The sequence below is a fragment of the Oryctolagus cuniculus genome, chromosome 7 (assembly GCF_051225735.1).
Source record: "Oryctolagus cuniculus isolate XC-2025 breed Fujian yellow rabbit chromosome 7, ASM5122573v1, whole genome shotgun sequence".
Taxonomy (NCBI): Eukaryota; Metazoa; Chordata; class Mammalia; order Lagomorpha; family Leporidae; genus Oryctolagus; species Oryctolagus cuniculus.
The window spans coordinates 71277517-71295331 of NC_142873.1; the positions used below are offsets into that span (position 1 = coordinate 71277517).

Sequence of the window (17815 nt, forward strand, 5' to 3'; positions counted from 1 at the left end):
GTCTCCCTCTCTCTCACTGTCCACTCTGCCTGTCAAAAAAAAAAAAAAAAAAAAAGGAAAGTATGTGCCCTTGAAATGGTAGGAATGATTATGCTACTTTCCCTCTATAGTCTTCTTCCCCCCAACTCATAATCCCAGTCTAACTATGAGAAAACATCAGAAAATATGGAATAGAAAGATTTCCTGCAAAACACCTGAAGAGTAAGTTTCAAAACTGTGAAGGTCATCAAAACAAGGGAAATCAGAAAAACATAATAGCCACAAAAAGTCTTAGGAGATATGCAAATTAAAGGTGATTTGGTTGTCTATATGGGATCCTGCATTATAAAAGGATGTTAGTGTTAAAACAGTAAGGGAATCTGAATACCATATGGGACTTTAGTTAATCACTGTGTGTTACTATAGATTCATTAATTATTGCAAATGTATCATAGTAATGTTAAGAAATTCATAATATGGAAAACTGGATGCCTGGTATGTGGTAACTTTATACTATCCTTCTCTATTTTCCTGTTCATCTATAGCTAGTCTTAAAGTCTATTAAGAAGCAAGATATGGTTATCATAAAGCTACATTATGAACGATTTTAAAGAGTGTTGTATTGGTATATATCCATTGAATAGAGAGAATCTTTATCTAGATCTGTACTTAGAAGGTCAACTGATTTTTAGCAAAGGTGACAAAGTAATTCAATGTGGAAAATATAGTATTTCAAAAAATAGAGTTGGAACAGCTGAGTATCTACCGAAAAATAGTTTTCTTTAAATCATACTTCACGTACTCTTTCCTGCACTTTTATTTACTTACTTTTCTTACTCCATTTAACTAAAAATGGCCCACAGACCTAAATGTAGGCACTTAAATGTACAAAACATCATGATGTGAAATGATGCAGGGTATGGTGTTTCCACTCTTGATGTGTGACGTATCAACCAAATTTGACGATAGACAGGACACTTGCGACTTTTCATTCACTGAGAAATTGAATCCTCGGGCAACTGTGCGAGGCATGTGGCATTTATCTAATTTGGCAGATAAGGAAACAGGCTCAAGTAAGTTGCTTGTCGCCCACCTGGTGTGGTAGACACTGCTAGTGCCTGTCGTACCCCCCAGAGTCCATTTCTGCAATGCCATAGCTGCCCTGAGGCAGTGCAGATTTCTGTTGACATGGTGCCTCCAGAAGTATACTCTGTGGATCTTTTTTTTTTTTTTTTTTTTTTTTTTTTAATTAATCCCAGGCCTTCTCTGAAGCTGCTGCGCCTGTGTAACTCTTGTGACAATACAACCCAGAAGTGTGGAGGAGTTTATGCTCCTAGGGGCAGCACTCAATCAAAAACCCTTGGATTTTCAATAGGGCTCTTTGTGGAAAGTGTCTCAGAAATTTAAACCCCCAGATTTCCCAGGACATTTCAGACTGGCAGAAGGAGCTGTCCTCCCTTAGAGATTAGCTGCCTCTTGCACAGCATCTCCCTGGATGCCTGTGCTTCGCAGGTTAATGGTTGTCCTCATGAGCTGCTTCTATTTTTATCATTGTTTCAGATCCATAATGAAGATAAGGTCCTTGGATTGAGTACCTGGTTCCTGGCTTTGGCCTTGAGCCAGGCCCTACCTTTGCTGGCATTTGGGAAGCGACCCATTAGATGGGAGACCCCTCTCTCTCTGTCTCTCAGATAAATAAATTGAAAAAATATGGAGTCTAATATCGTCTCAGCTGAAAAATCTAGTTCCTGTGTTGGGAAGAAACAGACTAGTCACTGAGAGCGAAGACCCAGACAATTTGTACTGCCATAATGTAGGGAAAATGTGGGAATAGATCTTGAGGATGTAGGGTGGAGGGAAGTATAATCAGGCGTGGTAGAAGAGAATTTATTGGCATGGGAATATTCCCCTTCAAATCAGGATTTAACATTTTGTCAAGAATCATTAGGAATGACATTCCACAAATACACATACTTATTCATTTTAATATTAAGATTCTAACTTGTTCACAGGAATTGGTCACACCTTAAACTAGATATGTATACTTTGAGAGTATGGGAAGTCGTTTAACCAACACCTTCAGGTAATAATCAGTCATTACACCATGGGGTTCACACTGGACTGAGTGAGAGGAAGAATGCTACTTTAAGAAGAACGGACACACCAGTTACCATTTGAAGTCATGTACACTGTCAAGATAATCTGAAGCCATCCCCCAAATGGGGTAATTATTTCATGTGTCTTTTGGATGTATGCAAGGGTTTAAAGTCTGATCATAACAATTGTCTTTGTCCTTTGCAGAAGGATAACTAGTTGTCTTCCAGTATTATTGATTTGGGATTACTCATCAGATTTGAAGATGAATGTATGACGAAACATAGTGGCTCCGTATGATCTTTCCATCTTTATGTGAGCAAAGTTATAATGTCAGTTAGTGTAATACAGTCAGAATATTTCAAATAACTTTATTTTAAAATTTACAAGCTCTTATTAGAAATGCTTTGGTATTAACGCAATAAAAATATACTGGTTTTTCCCCCCACTGAATCATGTCAAATAACTGGAAAAGTAAAGCATTTTTTCTTCTCAGATTTTTGGATTTTTTTTTTTTACAAATAATGGCTATTACTAATTCACATGGCTTAATATGGGTATATTTATAATTTTTTGGACTTCAGAAAAAAGAACAAAAATCCGGAAGAGCAATTTTCATACATTTCTTAGCTGCTTCTCCAAAGGATGTTATCATAGATGCACACCTATCAGATCACTTTTTTCCCCAGCTTTGCCATTCTCATCCTTAAAGCTGTAAATTAAAGAAAAAAAAAGAGAGAAAGTTATAAAAAAAAGATTTAATCTCTACTCCAAATGACCATTTCATAGAATACAGGAAATTTTAGAACATACCTCAGATGGTTTTATCCAACAATGTGAGCATTGTTTTAGTAGCACAAAAAGTAGAAATAATAAGCTATGGTTAACTTAGGGTAGAGGCAGGTTCAGAACGAAAAGGAACCTATTTCTCTAAGTATTAGAAAAATTAGTAGATCAAACATAGTAAAATTTGGATAAATACAGGGTTGGTGCACATTTTTGCTATTAGCCATAGATTCACATTTCTATAGGTCATTGACTATGTTTTGTGTATATTTCTGTGCTATGTGCTACCACAAATAAAAAGGTATAGACATTTAAGTTCTACTACATGTTTGGGTTATGTTTTAGCTCATTCAACTTGGTTATATGAAGGAGCTCTCTCCTTTGGATATGCAATGACAAAAAAAAAAGTCTTCATTGATGAAAAGGCGTGAGCCAATAATGAAGAGTGGGAATGATTATAAAATGTTTCTGTCAAGCTATAAATATGCTTTCAAACGACAAACATCTTTTTTGACTGTATTCTATTGCTAATGATATAACAGATGTGAAAAACACTTTTTAAGCTGTAAATTTAAAATTTAAAATTATAATTCTTCTCTAGTATTCTGGTATCATACCCTTAATGTTCAAGACTTTAAGGTATAGCTGCCTAAGTCATATTCCAAAAATTGAGAGATGCTTTCAAGGCACTGAGTTCATGACTGTATTAATGATCTAATATTACATTCATGTGTAACATGGCTCCAAAGCTAGTTATTTCACTGATTGCATAATTTTGTTTAATGAAAAAAATAAAAGGGAAGATATGTTCTCTCATTTCCAAGTCATATATTAGTTATCTATTAGCAAAGAAAATGATCCCATCTCTAAAAAGTCCTTTTGAACAAATATGAGAAGTGTTGAGGATGCAATACTTTAAGAAGACCATGATTTTTTATTGTCACTCCACTTACATGAAATATTTTCACTTCAAAGAAGTTAAATGGCATTATTTCTCCTGAAACTTTAAGCAGAATGATTATTTCTAGAGGCATAGCTAAGACTATTCCTTTAGGTTTAAGACTGGTTGTTAAACTTTGCTTTGTAGGAAGCAGAATTGTCTCTATTGCTAGGAGCTGTTGGATGGTGAGCCCTGCAGAGGACTGTAGTTTTGTCACAGGAGGTGAGCAGAAAGCAGAAGGAAGTCTTTGGAAAGTCTCCTCTCCTGGATTTTATGGACATTCACCTTGCCCATATAGGCCCAAAAAGACAGCACAGGTGAGAGACTTTTTGAAGGGCTCTTTTAAGGCAGAGACAAAGTCCTCTTCCCAGCAGTTAATTGTAACCTTGAGATTCTGTAAATCAAGCCTACCTGTTTGTTTACTGCAGACATTCAATAAAGTGTGTTAGAATCTGCTTTCTTTTCTCTAAGCCTATGGAAAATAAAAGGTATGAATGCTAGGCAGAGCCTGTAGGGCTAGAGCACATAGGCAGTGGAAGGCTCCATGGAGCAGTGGCTGAAAATCTTGGGTCATCAACTCTCTTTTGGATGTCCCTTTTCTGATCCCTGCCTCCTCTTCCTGTAGCAACTTCAGACCCATCATTTCCACTGGCAGAACTTGGTGGAAGGGAGCTTGTCCTCTTACTTTCAAAAGCCCTTGGCCCCTAATGGCTGCCATAGATTGACAAGTTCAGCACCAACAGCATGTGAATTCCTCACATCGTGAAACACCACTGGCATTTCTAGGAGGGAAGAGTAGAGATAGAAGTACAAGAATAAGTGGATGGGGATTAACAAGACAGCCAGCTGTCTACTTGGTGGTGGTGGTGGGGTAGTAGCGGCTCCAAGGAAAAGATTGGGGCCACACAGTAGTGGGAGTGTCTGGCATTGGTCTATAATTTAGAATGTGACTACATTATATTTGTCTTAGCAGATGGACATACTGCGGCCTAAAATTTTTTGTCATGTTTTACTCTGTTTAAAATTTTGACTAAAAAATCTTGTCTTTAGAATCTCTGGGCTCAACTACTTCCCGTCTTTTTTCTCCCTTTTTGTTGTGTTTCAAATTAAAAATTGTTCATAGAGAAGACCTTGATAAGTATATTTATACTAAGGGAAAAGAGGCTAACAATTCTTTACTGTTATGCTTACTAGGACTATTTATATTTAATAGGAAACCTATACTATAAATAAAGGAGTTAAATGAAAATTGGGATTCAAGCATCATAAGCATTTTTTGGGAGATTGTGGAAAAAAGCCCAACGTAGTTGGTGTTTGTTAACTGGGATTGCACGGGTGACTATCTTCCTCATATGTGGATAGCTCTTGATGGTATATGACAATATAAATGACCTATATTAAAAGCCATTTAAAAATATCAGCTCTTTAATTCATGTGTGGAATTGGAAAACAGGGATGTAAAACAATATGATGGATGGCAAGGAATTTGGAGCGTTCTGTTTATAAGATACTTTGATTGATAGCACAGAACTTTGTATTGTTACTTTGTCTGGAATATGTTTTCCTGTTTTTATGATTTTAGTTCAGTGGCATGATTAGTGTTGTCTGGAAACATTAGTCATTTCCTGTCATTTTCTTTGGGGTAGGTGTGTTGACATGGTTAGAGGAGAAGGAATAAGGGTGTTTTGGAGCAGTTGGCTAATATCCAAGTTCAAGAAAGGAGGGGTTTTTAATGGGTAACACCACTGCTATTGACCATAAACAGTATGCTCCTCCTTTCTATGTCTTTTGAATTGTCTTAAAATCAATTTAAGATGCAAAGTTTGATCGGCAAAGAAATTTCATTCAAAAAGGAACTTATTATCTGTAGGTTTTCATTGTGGGGACCCATTGCTCAACTATGATTGAGGAAGGTATGCATATACTTCCCAAATGTTTAGAAAATCTTCAGATAATTAATTTGCAGTCGGCATACTTAACTACTAGAAATAAAGGAAAGGGTCTGTTTCATTGTGTTATTAGAAATCCAACATTAGGTTTCTGGGTTGCAGAGCAAAAGACCTTTTAAAATTGTGCTGGTACAATCACACTTCTATGGAATTAACAGGCTGTGTTGCTGGATTAGTTGGTACTTAATATTTATTGCTTTTTAATGTGAATTCTTCCATTAGAGACATTTAAAATTACCATCCCTTTCAAATGTCCTGCACCTGAATGGCTGGGTAATTTTACATTTCTCTTTAGCCAAGGCAAGCACTATAAGCTAAGGTAAGCATTAAAAGTGATTTTGTCAGGCTCTTATTTATTCTTTATAAATGATTATTAGAATACGGTATTTAATTGATAAAAAGGAATCTAAAGTTGAGGAACTATCACTTTTGTAGAAAAAGTGTTGAAGTTTTTTCCTTTCAATGCTAAAATATCCAGATAGCTATAATTCTATAAAAATTTTGTAGAGAATGAGAAATGCAAATATATAAAGAGAAAAAATAAATATGGGAAACTGGAATGACCATGCAAAGTTAAGTGTTGCAGGTGATGTAAGGCAAACTGATATTGTATTTGAAAATGTAGAAAAATTAAAGTTACTAAAGCTATAAAAGGACAGAAAAACAATATATAGCAAGGTAATAAAATATCTGGAAAATAAAATTTGTTTCTTGTATTTTCTTGCAAATTAAGGCAATTTGTTAACTTACGCCTACACAAGTTTAAGCCACAGTGGGGCACAAATAAGTAGATGTCATTGGACTCCAGAGGGAAAAGATATGTTATTAATGATCCAAAGTAGTAGTGACCCAAACACATTCCCATGTAGTGCCCTACCATGACAGCAGATACAGTTCTAGTTACTTAGGTCAATCAATGCACTGTCCTAATAAGGCAACAACTTACATTCGAAGTGACTTAATCACTATCCTGTGGTACTGAAAATTCAGACACCATCAATAAAAAATCTCAGGCGCGTTCTGAGGTGATCAAAGAAGCTGAATGCGAGAAGGTTTGCTAACGCACAAGAAGCTGTTACATGACTGCACAGCAGTGGCATACCTTGCCATTTCTATTACCTGTTAAAGACGGATCCTCAGTCCCATCTCCAGCGACTGGGACATCGAGTGGAGAGTGGTGGGCAGGGCTGCCTAGGCTTTCTTCTTGCTCTTTCAAAGACATGGAATTTTTGTGGGGAGAGTTGTGGTTTGTATTTTCCTGGGGACTAACTTCTGATCTCTTTCTAGGAAGTGGTGTGGGTTTGGTTGGCTGGTAAACCTGACTGTGGGGAGCGATCGGATGGAAGGAGGGTTCCTCAGCTTTGCCCTCACTCTCCTCCTCTTCGTCATCAATCACAACCAGTTCCGCGTGGATGATCCCATCATACCCAGCCAGGAGCTTCTTTTCTTCCTCATTGTCTTCTGCCTGCTGATACCCCATGAAGATCATGGTCACAGGTTCTGCCTCATCCACATCAGAAGGCAGGGAGTGGACGATATTATATCTGATGTCCTCCTCCTCCTCCTCCTGGCAAGGGAGTGACTTTCCAGCTGTCGCCTCGCAGGGGTTCAGTCTGGCCTTTGGAGAGGGTGCATATTTGTCTTGTAAGATGTTCGAGTCTTCCCAGGGAGTCGTTAACCTCTTTTGTGGGGTGAGGGGCATCTCTTCTGCTTGTTGAGGCACTGACCGGGGATGAGGGACTGGCCGAGTGGGACCAACATGATTGAGGTTGTCACCTCTTTCCTCTGAGAGTCCATTGTCCATATGATGTGTGGATTCATTTACGTCATTGCCCAGTCCATTGGCTCGAATCTTTATCCTTTCTTGAAAGTCTGGTACAGGGGTTGCCTTTTCTCTCTGTGGGGTTGTAGGTCGACAAAATGGATTGGCGTATACAGGCTCATGGTATTCCGTTGGAGATTTAGAGTTTCTTTCTGAGGCTTGTCTTAAAAGATCTTCTACCTCCACTGGGGCCAGGCCATCTGTGCCATTGTACGTGGCACTGTGATTGGAGCTTACAGCATAGACTGACTTTTGCCCATCGTCATAAACTTTTATTCCTGTACCTTTGAAGTCATCTGATGGGAGAGGTATTGAAGACAGAACTGTACTTTCTCCAGTCTTCAAGTCTTTTTCAACTTTAATTTCCATGGCATACAAAGCTGTTAAGAGAGGAATTTGATCTTTGACTTAACTTTTTCTTTGATAAACTAGCCAGTTTTCATGGTATACATTTTTTAAAAACTTTTATTTAAGTTATACAAGTTTCATGTATTTCATATATCATGGTATTCATTTTTATGCTGAATATACTCTTTGATTTATGTAAGATGTCTCTTTTCAAAAATCCTCAATTTTACTCATTAATTATATCATGACTGATACAATAACAACATTGATTTTTATGGAAAGGTGGATGAAACTGTTGAAAAAATTAGAAGGATTGAAGAAGATAAGCAGATTGGACAAGAGAAGCTGATGGTTTCAAATAATAGGAATTTTCACTAGGGAGCCAAAACAAATCTTTATAATTAATAAATTCACAAGACATTTACACATTTTTGCTTGGCTCAATGGGAGGGATGGATCTCAGTTTAGGAAGACTATATTGCAGTATGCATTGCAGTAGATAAAATGTCTTGCACAGTGTATGTTATTACACTAAAAACTTGTTGCACAGGCCAGAAGTCTTTTGAAATTATAAAGGAATGTTCCAAGTTTTCACAACAGGGAAGTTATTTAAGTGTAGGACTAACATGGAAGAGGGAGGGAGAAGTTAAGACTTGGGTGTTTTTTGTTGCCTTATGTTTCATTTCTTGTCAAGTAGAGAAAGGACTAAAAATAGAACAATGTTGTCTGTACTGAAACAGCTAGACTGGAAGAGACTAGTCGATATTGGGGAAGCTGAGACCTGATTCATGGCTCAGGCAAGAGCTCCAAGGCTAAAATTTTAATGAACAAGGCAAAACTAATAGGAATCTGGGTGAAATTATAGTGTGACTTTGTCTGCTTTTGTTGTTTCCTACAATCCTTTTAGAACTAACCTTGCATGTTGCAGTTTCTCAATAGACTAGTAGTTTTTGGCCTTTCCTGACTACTCAACTAAAATGCAACGGCCATCACCCACATTCTTCCTAGACCTTCTACCCTGCTTTATTCTGAATTTCACATTCTCATGTGATGCATTTAGTGAATACCTGCTATGTGTCAGTAGTAGATATTCATCAAATATCTGTTGCATGAAAGAATGACTGCTACCTGGAGATGCAGCTCCTCCTTCTACTTTACAATTGAAAGATTATTTTTTTTCTTTGCATTGGTACAAACATGCAGTTTTCCAGGGACTTTGCAGTGTGAGTTTCATGAAAGTCATTCCCCTAGGGGGATCAATCATGTCTAACCTTACCAAGTATAATATTCTCCTTAGCAACCCAAAAGAGTGCTGGATGGACTATGTCACAAGAACTGATTTTGACCAGCGAATCTTAGCTTTCAAGCTTCTTATATCCTTCAGGCTTTTACCTTCTTTGTTCCTCCTTGGTTTGCTAGGGAATCAGATGCTTGGAATCAGTTCTGGAACCTTATTATCCCCACCTATGCAAATGACTCGCATACCTCATGGAACTGTAAAACCACCACTGCTTAATCTGGAAGCATAAACTGTTGTTGCGAGTTATGCATATCTGACATTGTAAAACCTGAAATTGAGGATATGCATTGAACAGAGATTTTCCCTTTACCTTTTCTATTTTGTTCATCATCTTCTATTCCTTCATTTCTTTCTTTCCTCAGCTTGGAAGGTATGTAGGATTTTGGAAGATCCGGAATATTAGCGTAGATATACTCAATTGACTCTGTATAATTAATATGAATACAAAACACATATGTTTACAATAATGAAAAAAATTCAGCAGGCATATCACAAAATATCTTAGAAAATAGTTAGCTCAAAAACATACCTCCTGATGTTTCTTCCTTTTCCACTTTCACAGACTATAAGAAAAAAAGTTTCATGATTAATAGTTTACAAAAAGAACATCTAAGTGTGAATATGGTTTGAAGAATAAAACAGTATTTGTGGATTCATTTTGGGAGAGAATCATAGTTTTAAAGTTAGTTAACTTAAAATTAATTTTTTGTTTTGGACAGGCAGAGTTAGACAGTGAGAGAGAGAGAGAGAGACAGAGAAAAGTCTTCCTTTTTCCGTTGGTTCACCCCCCAGATGGCTGCTACGGTCGCTGTGCTGTGCTGTTCCGAAGCCAGGAGCCAGGTACTTCCTCCTGGTCTCCCATGTGGGTGCAGGGCTCAAGCACTTGGGCCATCCTCCACTGCCCTCCCAGGCCACAGCAGAGAGCTGGACTGGAAGAGGAGCAACCGGGACAGAATCCGGCGCCCCAACTGGGACTAGAACCCAGGGTGCCGGCGTCGCAGGTGGAGGATTAGCCAAGTGAGCCGCAGCGCCGGCCCTTAAAATTAATTTTAACTCACCCTTATTATGTCTTCTGTTGTCCTCTCAATTGATTTTAGTTTCTTTAAAATTGCCTCTTCATTAGTTGAGATTTGTAGTTCAGCTTTTTCAAGATCTTGAATTTCTTTCTCAAGCCTGACAATAAAAAGATGTATGTTTTGTGGCTTAACACAATGCAGTTGCAGGGTTCTCAAATATATCTTCCCCACATGTAAACTGTATTTGGAATATGGCATGAAAATAGGCAGATACTTTGGATTCTTAGCATCACTCCAAGCACCATAATCATTATGCAGAAGTTAACTTACACCTGACTTTGAGCATGTCTAAATTAAAAGAATTGTTTATGTATTCAAAAGGCAAAGAGGGAGAAGGAAGAGGAGAGGGAAGGACGAAGGGAGAGAAAGAGGTAGGTAGGGAGGGAGAGAAAGAGAGAGAGAGAATCTTCCATCTGCTGCTTTGCTCCCCAAATCACTGCAATAGCTAGGGCCTGGCCAACCTGAAGACAGGAGCTGGGAATTCCATCTGGGTCTGCTTATGTGGGTGGCAGGGATGCAAACACCTGGGCCATCTTCTGCTGCCTTTCCAGGCATATTAGCGGAAATTGTATTGGAAGTGGATCAGCTGGGAGTGGAACAGGCAGTCTGATAGGGGATGCTGGTGTCACAAGTGGTGGCTTACCTTGCCGTGCCCTGGTCTGGCCAGCCACATGAACAACTTTTAACTCAAGGTTTCTTTTCTTTTTGAACAAAGGGACTTTTTAGGGAAAGTATTTGATATTTGCCCCATTTTCTTCATTACAATTGCTAATGTTACTTCCAAATGAAATAGAACAATTTCTTTTGTAAAGAGAGTTACAGCTGAGCCAAAAGGAATGGTACGTTCATAATTATTTTATTTGTCTACTTCACCATTTTTTTCTTATTCAAGTCTCCATGTAACTTATTTTGAGAAAATGTTATAATTATTAAGCTTTATTTAATAATCATAACTAATGCTTAGAAACATTGCATGTCTTAACATTGAAAATGTGTTTTAATTTACAGCTTTCTAAGACTTGTGCCATATTATAGTGAATGGGGTACAGCAATGTGGAAATGGGCAAAAACAGTAGACTCAGCTATTGCTGTATAAAGATTACATTTTCTTGGAAAAAATAAGCACACCTGGCCTGATAAAGTATAAGAAAGTTATAGGGAGAAAAAACTCCAAAATAACCAGACATTTGAAATACTGCACTGTTAACAAACTTTCTGAGCTTGGATCTTGACCAGCATACATGTTGCTACGTGTCTAATTCAAATGAACTGCAGGGGGCAGCATTGTGACTGCTACGTTGTAAAAAAATATACAGCTACTGGCAATTGTACAGTTACTAAGGCTGGCCCTTGGCAGCCATGAAACACATGTAGTTCCTCAGCCAAATACACTAAGCTCCAAAGCCAGCTGCCTCAGAGGATGGCTGATTAGATACAGCAGCTGGCATAGGAGATGACAGCTGTGGATATTCATGTCAACCAAGATACTTGTCAGTTTTCTTGACTTCCTTCGTGAAGATGGTCACAGGCCTGACAGCTGAAAATCCTATGCTGTTGTCACATGTCACACCAATGAGAGCCCTAGATGTGGCCTACCGGACCATTTTCCTACTCATTGCTTCAATTTTAAATTTAAAATGGTAGTTGGCCATTCATAGCTGAGGAGGCTTTTCTTGTTTATCACAGAATGCCAAGCGCAATGTAGTGCTCCTAGTTTCTTAGAAGTTGCTGAAGTGTGACTGTTTTTCCACTAAAATTCTTTCCACATCCTTGGTAGAACATTCACCCATCAATAGAGTTGTGGGGATATGTGTTGGTCCAGTTTGGTAAAGTAAAAAGCTCTGTTCTAAAAGTGACAGGTCTAGATTCTGTTTTGTCTCTACCGCTCACTTCTTGGGAGAGTGAATTCCCTTAAACTCCCTAAAACTGCTTTACAATGTTTATAATGAGAGTAGTAGTAATCTGCCTGGCTTTACAGAGACCCTTTATGAAGCTGAGATGAGATGATGTATATGAAACCACATGGAATATTGTCAGTATCAGATATAAGTTTATTGTGGTATAATCCTTAAAGGTTTCCTGAAACACACTCTGTATTTTTCCCCTTTCATCCCCTGACCTAGAGCGTTCGTTATGTGATACACATGGTAGAGATTGTCTACGATGTGGAACCTTTGCTAGAAAACAGCTTGTGGCACAGCAGGTTAAGCTACTGCCTGCAGCACCAGCATCCCATATGAACACTATTTCAAGTCTTAGATGTGGCACTTCCAATCCAGCTCTCTGTTAATGCATCTTGGAAGGCAACAGAAGATGATCTAGATACTTGGACCTCTGCACCCACATGGGAGACCTGGGTGAAGTTCTAGACTCCTGGCTTGGGCTTGGTGCAGCATTAGTCATTGTAGCCATCTGGGGAGTAAACCAGTGGATGGAAGATATTGCTCTCTCTCTCTCTCTCTCTCCTACACTCTCTCTCCTTTTAGCCTCTTGGTGACTCTGTCTTTTAAATAAATGAATACTTTTTTTTTTTTTTTTAATGAAAGAGCAAGCAGCTGTGGGACCTCAGGCTGCAACTGTGGAATCAGGTGTACCTGGGTGTTAATCCTGATTCATCTGTCAACTTCCTGTGTAATCCCAGCCAAGACATTAGAACTCACTAAAACTCATTGTTTCCATTAAAGAATATTTATTTAGCATCCACTTTGTTGCAGGCAGTATTGGACAGACTAGGGATAAGACAGTGAGCAGAACATATATCTTATTCTTAGGGAGTTTATCTTCCAGTGGGAGATAACACACTAATACAGAAGCTGCCAGCCTTTTCTGTAAAGGGTCAACTACAAGTACTAAATAGTTTAGGCTTTGCAACCCAAATGTGGTTTCTGTTATATAGTCATTATTTTTCCTCTTCTTTTTCTTTTAAGACATTTTAAATATGGAAAACATTCCCAGCTTTTGTCTGTACAAAAACAACTTTGAGCCGTAGTTTGCCAATCCTACGTTAATAAGCAAATGTGTGTATGTATATATGAATATATGTACATGTATGTGCATATACACTAATATATATGTGTGTATACGCACACATACACGGTCATGTGCCACATAATGACATTGTGGTATTGATAACACTATGATGGTGGTTGCATAAGACTGGTAATGCCACAATCATCTTAGTTTGTGAAAGTATACTTACAATATTCACATGATGAAATTGACCAAAAATCATTTCTGCCTGTTGGTAAGTGACATGACTGTGTAAATGTAAATACATATGTCTGTATATGGGTACTTATCTTTTGATATCTTATTGGCTCCAAAACCCTCAATAATACCAAAATCTGCAGAAGTTCAAGTCTGTTATATAAAATGACATAATATTTGAATATAATATACACACATCCCCAGGAACTTTAAATCATGTGTAGATGGATAGAATTGCCAAGATTGTTACTAATATTATTCTGACATCTAATGCAATGTAAGTACTATGTAAATAGTTGTTGTACCATATTGTTTAGTGAATAATGACATGGAAAATGTTCAATACAGATACAATTCTTTTTCTGAATATTTTTCACCAATGGTTGGTTGCATCTGTAAATGCAGAACTGGAAGATATGGAAGGCTGGTTGTGTATACATATATACACAAAATGAACAAATGTGTGCACATATGTATACACACAGAGACACTTAATTATGAAGAATAATATATTCCACAATAAAAGCAGCAGGGTAAGAGTTACAAGCAGTAGGATAAGTGAGAGAGAGAGAGAGAGAGAGTCTAGAGAGGCAGCACTATTTTACACAGTGTCTTAAGGGATGATCTCTCTGATAACATGTCTAATAATAAATGCAGCAATTTAAGAAACAAGAATAAGGAAGACAACATGATGCCCCAAAAAGAACACAACACTTCAATACTAGAATGTGAAGATGAAGAGGCTATGAAATACCAGATATGAAATTCAAAGAAGCCGGTGCTGCGGCTCACTAGGCTAATCCTCCGCCTTGTGGCGCCAGCACACCGGGTTCTAGTCCCGGTCGGGGTGCTGGATTCTGTCCCGGTTGCCCCTCTTCCAGGCCAGCTCTCTGCTGTGGCCAGGGAGTGCAGTGGAGGATGGCCCAAGTGCTTGGGCCCTGCACCCCATGGGAGACCAGGATAAGTACCTGGCTCCTGCCATTGAATCAGCATGGTGTGCCGGCCACAGCGCACTGGCCGCAGCGGCCATTGGAGGGTGAACCAACGGCAAAAGGAAGACCTTTCTCTCTCTCTCTCTCTCTCTCACTGTCCACTCTGCCTGTCAAAAAAAAAAAAAATCAAAGAAATTGACCATAGGATTACTTAGAAGTAAACAGAAGCAAATTTATGAACCAAAAAATCCACACATGACATGAATAAAAATTTTTCACACGAAATTGCGATTTTAAAAAGAAATCAAAATAAAATATTGGAAATGAAGAATTCAGTACAACAAAGAAAAAAACAGAGTGGAAAACTTAAAGGGCAGACTTAGTGAGGGGCTGGTGCTGAGGCATAGTGGGTAAAGCTGTGGCCTGCAGTGCTGGTATCCCATATGGGCACTGGATTGAGTCTTGGCTGCTACACTTCCATTCCAGCTCTCTGTTATGGCTTGAGAAAGCAGTAGAAGGTGGCCCAAGTCCTTGGGCCCCTGAACCCTTGTGGGAGACACAGAAGAAGCTCCTGGTTCCTGCCTTTGGATTGCTGCAGCTCTGGGCATTGTGGCCATCAGGGGAGTGAACCAGAGGATGGAAGACTTCTCTTTCTCTGTCCCTCTCTCTCTCTTTCTTTGCCTCTGCCTCTCTGTAACTCTGCCTTTCAAATAAATAAATATATCTTTTTTAAAAAAGAATATCTGAATTAGAAGACAAATTTCTGGAAATTTTTATTTTTTATTATTTTTTTTTGCCAGGCAGACAATGAGAGAGAGACAGAGAGAGAGTTATAGACAGTGGGAGAGAGACAGAGAGAAAGGTCTTCCTTCTGTTGGTTCACCCCCCTAATGGCTGCTACGGCTGGCACTGTGCCGATCCAAAGCCAGGAGCTGGGTACTTCCTCCCAGTCTCCCATGCGGGTGCAGGGCCTAAGCACTTGGGCCATCCTCTGCTGCCCTTCTGGGCCACAGCAGAGAGCTGGACTGGAAGAGGAGCAACCAGGACTAGTACCTGGCACCCCAACCGGGACTAGAACCCAGAGTGCTGGCACTGCAGGCGGAGGATTAGCCAAGTAAGCCATGGTGCTGGCCCTAATCTCTGGAAATTTTATAGTCATATAAAAAAAAAGAAATAAGAAAACTTAAAAGCAGTGTTGGGAGATGTATGGAATACTATCAAACGATCCAACATATAGGTCTTAGAGTTCCTGAGAGAATGGAAAGACAGAATGGATTAGTAGGCATTTTTAGTGAAATAATTGCAGAAAACTTCCCCAATTTGGAGAAAGAAAGGGTTGTCTGAGTACAAGAACCACACAGAACTCCTGACAGACATGACACCAGATTGTATTCAAACTCTCCACAATAAAACATAAAAGATTCTAAAATGTGCATGAAAGAAATACCAGAATACTTTTAGAGGATCTCCAATTGAACTCACAGTTAACTTCTCATCAGAAACCCTATGGAATAGAAGAGAATGATGAGATATTTAATATTTTAAGCCTTTAGAGAAACAAAATGTTAACCTAGAATATTGTACCCTGAAAATCTCTCATTTAGGAATGAAGGTGAAACAAAGGCCTTCCATAACAAACAGAAATTGAAAGAATTTGTCATCACTTATCCATCCTTACAAAAGATGCTTAAGGATGTGCTACACACAAAAACTTGGTCATCACTATGAAAGAAGGTGAAGGCAGAAAATCTTCCAGTGAAAGTACAAAGGAAATCAAAAGTAAACAATAGGAATATTTATAGAAAAATGGCAGGGCTAAATTATTACTTATCAAGTCATCTTGAATGTAAATGGCCTCAACTCTCCAGTTAAACTATACAGACTGGGTGAATGGACTAAAAAATCCAAAATCCATCAATTTTCTGCCTACAACCAACACATCTCAACAACAAACATACATGAAGACTGAAAGTGAAAGGGTGGAAAAAGATATTCCTTGCAAACAGAAACCAAAAAGAGCTGGTGTAGCCATCCTAATAACAGACAAATAAGCTTTAACACAAAAACTGTTAAAAGAGACAAAGAAGGAGATTATGTAATAATTAAGGGATCACATCAACAGGAAGATGTGACTATTATAAATATATATGTACATAATTACAGGGCACCTGGCTATTTAAAAAAAAACTTAATGGATCTAGAGGGAAATATAGACTCTAATACAATAGTAATGGAGGACTCCAATACTCCACTTTCAGCAATGGACATATCAACCAGACAGAAAATCAGCAAGGAAATAAGAGTTAATCAACACTATAGGCCAAATGGATCTAATGGATATGTACAGAACTTTCCATCCTACAGATGCAGAATAAAAATTCTTCTCACCAGTGCATAGAATCTTTCTCTAGGATAGACCACATGCTAGCCATAAAGCAAGTCTCAGGAAATTAAAAAAACATCGAAATCATACCATGCATTTTCTCTGTGCACAATGGAATGAAACTGGAAATCAACAATTCAAGAATCTCTAGAATATATGCAAACACATGGAGACTGAACAGTGTGTCACAGAAGAAAAGAGAAATAAAAAAAATTTCGGAAAAAGAATTAGGATGACAATGCAACATATCAAAACTTATGGGCCGGCGCCATGGCTCACTAGGCTAATCCTCCGCCTTGCGGCGCCAGCACACCAGGTTCTAGTCCTGGTCGGGGTGCTGGATTCTGTCCCGGTTGCCCCTCTTCCAGGCCAGCTCTCTGCTGTGGCCAGGGAGTGCAATGGAGGATGGCCCAAGTGCTTGGGCCCTGCACCATGGGAGACCAGGATAAGTACCTGGCTCCTGCCATCGAATCAGTGCTGTGCGCCGGCCGCAGCGTGCTGGCCACGGCAGCCATTGGAGGGTGAACCAATGGAAAAGGAAGACCTTTCTCTCTCTCTCTCTCTCTCACTGTCCACTCTGCCTGTCAAAAAAAAAAAAAAAAAAAAAAAAAAAAACACTTATGGGATTTAAAGGGATACAAATTGGGAAGGAAGAAGTCAAACTATCCCTATTTGCAGATGACATGATTCTTTATATAGGGGTTCAAAAGAACTCCACTAAGAGACTATTGGAACTCATAGAAGAGTTTGGCAAAGTAGTAGGATATAAAATCAATACACAAAAATCAACAGCCTTTGTAAATATAGGCAATGCCATGGTTGAGAAAGAACTTCTAAGATCAATCCCATTCACTATAGCTACAAAAAAAATCAAATACCTTGGAATAAACTTAACCAAGGATGCCAAAGATCTCTACAATGAGAGTTACAAAACTTTAAAGAAAGAAATAGAAGAATATACAAAAAAAAAAAAAAAAAAGAGAAATCGTCCATGTTCAG

The 17815-nt window shown here is 38.6% G+C and overlaps 1 protein-coding gene across 1 annotated transcript in view; it reads right to left on the minus strand.

The window, feature by feature from the left end:
* Positions 1–2427: 2427 nt before the first annotated feature.
* PALMD (palmdelphin) overlaps positions 2428–17815 on the minus strand; it is a 71618-nt gene continuing 56230 nt past the window's right edge. The window contains exons 4-8 of the mRNA XM_008264830.5: positions 10277–10391; positions 9748–9781; positions 9529–9642; positions 6868–7950; positions 2428–2785 (exon numbers count right to left, since the gene is read on the minus strand). Coding sequence (XP_008263052.1) covers positions 2742–2785; positions 6868–7950; positions 9529–9642; positions 9748–9781; positions 10277–10391 — 1390 coding nt within the window. The 3' untranslated portion in view covers positions 2428–2741. The remainder of the gene's footprint in view (positions 2786–6867; positions 7951–9528; positions 9643–9747; positions 9782–10276; positions 10392–17815) is intronic.